The sequence below is a fragment of the Rhinatrema bivittatum genome, chromosome 5, assembly GCF_901001135.1.
Source record: "Rhinatrema bivittatum chromosome 5, aRhiBiv1.1, whole genome shotgun sequence".
Lineage (NCBI taxonomy): Eukaryota > Metazoa > Chordata > Amphibia > Gymnophiona > Rhinatrematidae > Rhinatrema > Rhinatrema bivittatum.
Genome location: NC_042619.1, coordinates 366,981,248 through 366,988,087, shown reverse-complemented (window position 1 = coordinate 366,988,087; position 6,840 = coordinate 366,981,248). Strand labels below are relative to the sequence as shown.

The 6,840-nt window shown below is 43.2% G+C and overlaps 1 protein-coding gene across 1 annotated transcript in view; it reads left to right on the top strand.

The window, feature by feature from the left end:
- Nucleotides 1–889: 889 nt before the first annotated feature.
- Nucleotides 890–6,840, top strand: part of LOC115093078 (inosine-uridine preferring nucleoside hydrolase-like) — a 39,383-nt gene continuing 33,432 nt past the window's right edge. The window contains exons 1-2 of the mRNA XM_029604749.1: nucleotides 890–1,146; nucleotides 3,521–3,710. Of these exons, the coding sequence (XP_029460609.1) occupies nucleotides 3,528–3,710 (183 nt within the window). The 5' untranslated portion in view covers nucleotides 890–1,146; nucleotides 3,521–3,527. The remainder of the gene's footprint in view (nucleotides 1,147–3,520; nucleotides 3,711–6,840) is intronic.

Genomic DNA, 6,840 nt, shown 5'->3' with positions numbered 1-6,840 from the left:
AATAATTTTCAATATAAATTGCCATACACATTTGACAGAATGGATGTGCGTCCATAACGCATGCACATTATGGTCACCTAATTTCAATAAACTGCAGAGCACTACGGACACGCTCTTTTTCAGTAACGTGTACTTTTTTTGGGCGCTCTTTTCATTTCAGTTTGATTTGAATACTGCATTGGTCGCTCGAGGGAAGTGGTGGCGCACATGTTAAAAAAAAAAAAAAACCAAAAAAGGGGCACCCGTCTGGGACACATGTTTCAATGCGCATTTTACTGCATCGGCCCCTTAATGTGGGAGGTTTGCTATATTGTAATTGTAATTCAGTTTACTCTGGGCTTTCTGAGGGCAAAGCGCACACCGCATTACAATAGGCCTAATCCCATATGCACTCCAGGTTTTGTTTATTGCAGGGTTATGATTTATTTATTTAAAAAATTTCTTCCAGACCGCTTTAGAGCAAAGCGGTTCACAGCAAAAAACATTCATAAACTGAGAAGACAGCACAAATGCATCGGGAGCATAAAGCCTCATGTTTTCAAGATATTTTACCTCAGAAGACTATACATTCAGTGTCCTTTTCTATGTAAAATTGGTTATTATAAATATGGAAATTTTGGGTGTGTGGTAAGGGCGGTGGGGGGCGCGGAAGCACAGGCACAAGGCTCTAAAGTGCCTTAATGCCCAGAGAGAGTGCGCCCCACACAGACTCCACCATTCACCCATCTCCCACTTAAGCTGGGGAAAAGGTGGGAGGCAAGTCTTGAGGTTCCTGGGAGTGGGCAGGGCTGCCAGCTTCCTAGAAAGATTGTCACTGACCCCTGTCTGCTTTTCCGCTTCTGCATTTGAAATCACCGAAAGGGCCAGACTACAAAGACAGCCCCCCCCCCCCCCCCCCATGACTTAGCCCGCGCCGTGCCTTGGGGCCATCTCATCCCTCCCCTCAGGCAGCAGATTGCCTCCAGCCGCCCCTGACTTTGGATGAGACTTCTCAGTGCACAGCCTTGCCTCTGTTTCCTGGAAGTTACACAGCAGGAACCCCTCCTCCACAGGAGTAAATCATCAGGAAGCTCCAGACCAGTGAACTCCAGAAAAACTACTCCATTAAGCTGAGCTGTGCCGTGCTCTCGCTTCCTTGACAGCCTGGTGAGTTATGTTAATGCAAAACAAATCTTTCATTTTCTCTAACATATACTGCATGTTAGTTAGCGATGGTGAAGTTAAAATGTCAGCCTTCTATGTAAACAGACTTTTTTTTTTTTTTTACTGGTGCATGTTGCGAAATATGTTAGTTTAAGATGTTATAAAATAAATGTATGTCTGCATTTCTGAAATGCATGAATATGCAACTGAATGATTTAAGATATCTTTATGGGTATATTGGAGGAAAAATAGTTATGCAATTACTACAAAATATAGTTGTATCATACACTGGCGAGTAAACATCTTCAGAAGGATTTGATCAGGGCCTGTGCAAACAATTACCAAGCTACCCCACCTAGAGATTTTAATGGAGCCATTCATGCACTTCGCTTTTTTCTCTCCTGTCCCCCTCCCCCGATAACTGAGTGTCTGAACACTGTTTAAAGTTGAAATTGGGTTAATGTTAGCAGATTTCAGATGGGCAAATCTGGAGAACGTGTTTATTGTGGTGCCAGGAGTGATCAAGCAGTTCATTTGGAGACGGGAGGCATGGGAGTCAACGTGTCAAAATGATTGGGATGCTAACTTCCACACAAATTACTCTGCCCCAGCCAGAAGGAGTGTGTCTGTTCAATATTGGAAGTTGAAGCGCCCAGTGCATTCACAGAGCTAGCACCTATGGTGGGTAGAGGTGAGGGAGTTGTCATCTGGGACCTTCCCTATGAAAATTTGTAGTAATCTGCTCTCAGAATATACACATTCTTTAAATGTTGTCACTAAAATCCAGTACAAGAGCCTCAGGGCTGGTGGATATGTCCTGCATGCACGAGAATTTATTATGTACCAGAAAAAAAAAAATCAAATCAGGCAACACAATCCAGCTGTTATCAACATTTAAGTTCTGTCTGAGACATGTCCAGGTCAGATTCTGATGTGGGTACCTGGATATTTTATGGATATTCTCTATCAGATAATAAAATAGTTTCCAACCTTTGGTGTCTCTGGCTTACATTTTTTGGCTGAGCGTGGCTTTTTAAAATTCTCTCTTCTTCTTTCTGTTCTCTCTCACTGGTGTCCTTTTTTCATTTCTGCTTAAATTCTATCCCTTCTTTGCCTTTTTTCTTCAAAACCGATATTTCAATACTTTCTTTTCCCTCTCTTTCTGCTCTCTTCTTCGGCTTCAGTCCTTTCTTCCCTTCCTCCTCGTTTCCTCTTCAGATTCGTCTTGCGTGCTCGCCTTTCCCCATTCTTCCCTCTTTCTCTCCTCTCCTTTCAGCAGTGCTTTAAGGCACCAAAATGACCTGGTAGTGTGTCGGTGTTTGCTTGGTGTTTCCATTTAAAAAAAAAAAAAAAAAGTGAGTTATATCTGCTGTATTTCAATGGGTAACAGCAGTGTCAGCCCTCTCATGCAACAATCTGAGTACAAGCCATGAATTTGGGTGGCACCAAAATTCCTAATCCTTCCGCCACCTTCCCAGCCGAGGAGGAGAATACCTTACCTCCTCTTCTGGGTTCCTGCCAATGCCAGTGCAGCTCTCAGCTGTACCAGCTTTTCATGTGAATTTAGTCACTTACTGGCCACTGACTGGTCCCTACATTGACAGCTGCCACTGAAGACTAAACCCCGTTCAGAGTTCTGAACACTGCCATTTCCATAAATGCTGCAAGACGTTTTAATTCTGGTTCTGATCCAGGAGTTAAATCTCTTGTGGTAAAACAAAAAAGGCACAAGGAGCGGTCTGCCATCTTACAGGCCGCCCTGCACTGCAGGGTGATAGCTAATAATGTTGCGATTTGAATGGAGATACGATAATCCTAATGTGGGTTGTACCCCAGATTTTTCCCAAGCAAAAACCCCTCTTGTACACTGGGGTTACGTTAGCACGGGCAAACCCATGCTAGAGTCACCACAGCTTATTACATCGGCCCATTAGTTTGCATCCGAGGCAATGGAGGGTCACAAGGAGCATCACTGAGATTTGAACCCTGGCTTCACTGGTTGACAGCCCCCTGCACTAACCCACGTGCTGCTCTCCATCATGATATTCTGCTTTTTATTATATATTTGAAAAGCTCTCAAAGGTTACTTTGACTAGGGCCTTGTGATCCTTTTGGGCGTTGGAGAATAGGACAGCAAAGCTGAATCCAAATGGTTATCAAAAGTCCTGAAATTCAGGTGTAGGACTGGCTGAAAGCTGGAAAGAAGCCTCAGAGGTTAGACCCTACAGGGCCAACTTGTGCGAGCAGACCTACCCGTGCAGTATGCAGCTGACCTCCCTCTCACTGGGGACAAGTGCACACCCCACAAGACTATATTTTGTCATTTATGTGCCACCAGCTATGCTAATATTTATTGTACATTTCTGTTTGGGTCCAGGTATAAAATGGCTAAGAAGTTGCTGCTGGTGGACGTCGACTGTGGGGTGGATGATGCACAAGCTATCATGATGGCACTGGCTTCCCCCAGTGTTGAAATTCTGGGTATCACTTGTTGCTTTGGCAATGCATCCATTGAAAATGTGTGCAGAAATGTGTTGCGTGTTCTCAAAGTATGTGACAGGACCGAGGTATAGTACATCTATGGATCGATTTTCAATAGCCTAGCTCCAAAAGAATGTGCCTATATAATACAAGTCAAATTTCAAATAAAAATTACCAGGGTTGTTACGCTGCTAAAAGTGCATGGATACCCTTAAATGTAAGCAAGCCAGCAGCATGCCTACAATGCCCATACTTTACTGGAAAATTCAATGTACACATGCAGTTTGCAAATGCATCTCTGAAATGCTCTCCAGACTGCTTTTTTTTTTTTTTAAACACATCTTATGAAAGTGTGCATATGCTTTCAGGTGGCTGAAAGTCCACTTACCCATATATGGCTGACTTAGCTGGGTTAACTTTATTTTTATCACTTATCATAGTAACATACTAATGACATCAGATAAAGAACAAATGGTCAGGCCAGTCTGCCCAGGGACAGATTGCAGGAAAATATCAGCCCAGGGGATTTTTTTTTTTCAAAATCGGCACATGGGGTATCTGAAGCCCTCATGCACTTTACCTGGAGCAAATGTGTCAACAGCTCCCAAAAGCACTCCAAGTCGACCCTGGAACCCGGCAGAATTGAGCTAAAATATCTCCAAATAAACTTAATCTTTCCTATATAATTAAGAAGTTAAGGAGATTCTAGACCCAGGGGTGAGAGGAGCTGCAGTCCCCGTTCCATCCATGCAAATTGGTTGGGCCCCCCTACATATCTGCTTATATCTCCTACAGAGATATATTCTGGATTCCCGGTCTGGCTCTTGAACCAGTTGCAAGTAATGACACTGCCAGCCAGTGTCAGACACACGCACTCAGTCACAAACAGATTTTCAGTCTGCAGAATCTTTCAGGCCGATAGAGAATGGTGCGCTCGGCTGAGCGCACCGTTTAGCCCCCATTTGGCCGCGCGTTTTAGATGTGCTATTATTACCCCTTATACCGTAAAGGGTAATAGTGCGTGGAAAACGCACAGCAAGTAAAATGTGCAGCCAAGCAGATTGTTGTGGATTGGGGGAGGGGGACCTCACAATCTTCATGCAGATTCTTCTTCAGTGAACACTTCAGTGAAGTATTTGTTTAATGTTTCTGCTGGTTCTTTGCCTTTTCTCCACACGTTGCTCCTTGTCACCTTTCAGTTTTACCGTACCACCTCGGGCCTTCCTCTTTGCTCTGATATACTGTATCTTAAAAATGGTTTGTCACCTCGTTTTATCTCTTTGGCAGTCCTGCTTGACCTGTGGCTTTCCTGATTTCTTTCCTAATCTCCATCAGCTTCACCAGGTTTTCTTCCCTGTGAGCTTCTTTTCGGGCTTCTTTGAATTTCTTCACCGCTGCTCTTTTTTCCTTTATTTTTCAGCCACCCCCTTTGAGAACCAGATCAGTTTCTTTACCTTCTTACCTTTTTTTTTTTTTTTTCCTTTTCTAACATATAGATTTGTTGCCTTTTAATTTGGCCCACTGATGATCCACCTCACCCATTTTCTGCCATTCTTCCAGTTCTTCCTCCAGGTACGCCCCCATTTTGACAAAGTCTGTATTTTTTGAAAGTCAAAACTTAGATCTTCAGGCGACGACTTTCCATTCTGGCTGCCATATCGAACCACTCCCTCTGATGATCACTGGTGCTCGGGTGAGCACCTACCCGAACATCAGAGACATCATCCCCATTTGTGAGCACGAAGTCAAGCATCACTCCTTCCCTTGTGGGTTCCATTACCATTTGTTTGACAGAGCTCCTTGAAGGGTATCCACTATCTCTCTTCTTCTTGCAGATTCTGCAGTAGAGATACTCCAGTGCATATCTAGCAGAGTAAAACCTCCAAGAAGCAACACTTCTCCTTTCTTTCCCACCTTTTGGATGTCTTTGATCAGATCTGTTTGAGTTGGAAGCTTGTAAACCACATGGGTGTAAATGGAAGCATCTTTTTTTTTTTTTTTTTAAGACAACCCATAATGTTTCTTCCCTACATCACATCCTTTGCATTTCAGTTGCTTGGTTATTGTTTTAGACAAAAAGAGTACTTCTCCCTCTGTTTTCCGTTTTTGAAGTCCCCACGATGTCACGACCATCTTTGTGTGTGGCCTGCGGAGAGTCCTCTTCGAGGCTCTCCCAGGTCGGCATTTGCTCCATTCGTTTCCTAATAATTGCTAGCATTCTACTTGCTTTTTTTGGGTGTTGCTGAACACTGAGCCGAAGATTTCATTGAAGATGAGCATACAGGAAGGGCTAATACTGTAAGTGTAAAGTACTGTGGGCTGTCTGGCACACAAGGAGGAGCTGCAGAAAGGACTCCTACAGCTCTACAAAGAATTCTGTTCTCCCCCAAGGAAAAAGGCAGCAGTGGTGGCAGCAGCATAAAAGGAGTAAGAGAAACCCCTGGACTCTGCCTAGTTAGAGGTGTATGCATGTGAGAATGGGAGTTAGAGGTGTATGCATGTGAGAATGGGAGTCTGCTTGGATGTGTGTACGTGAATGGGAACCTACCTTGGGGATGTGTGAAAAGCTTTGTGCCACTCCCACTAATCCATGACAAGCTCAGGGTGATGGAAATCAAAGGTTTTCAGGTATGGGAAGCTGGGGAGTTTTCCTTTCTTGTTTTAATTATTGGGTGTTTGATAGGTTTGCTAGTATGAAATATTTTATTGCTGTTTGGAAATTTTTAAACATTTTATGAGTTCTTAATTATTGGATGTTCTATTTGTCATCTGTGTGATAATATTCTTTTTATTAGTATGTTTTATTATGATTGATTTATATTTATTGATTTTGTTTGATTTATAAGGCCTGGTGTTGCACTGCTTACAGATTCTGGCTTGTTATTGCTCTCCAGTTCAGTTTGTTTTCACATTTCTATTTCTATTTTATGGTTTTTATTCTGTATTTGGGTACTTGGAGGAGGTTATCGCTATACTGCTGCAAGCCAGAAAATAGTCTACCTTTCTCTCTCATACGTCAGGGAATGGAGAGTTTTTGAGATGTGATGTCAAGGGATTCTTTCCAAACACGCTACTATTGCTCAGATGTTACGTTTTTCAAAGTGGATTGGCCAAGGTCTTATCTTTCAATTCCCTTCGGGTACAGGTTGCGGCCCTAGCCACTCTGGTTAGCAGCTCGATAGCGTCTCATCTGGAAGTGGTGCGTTTCTTCAGAGG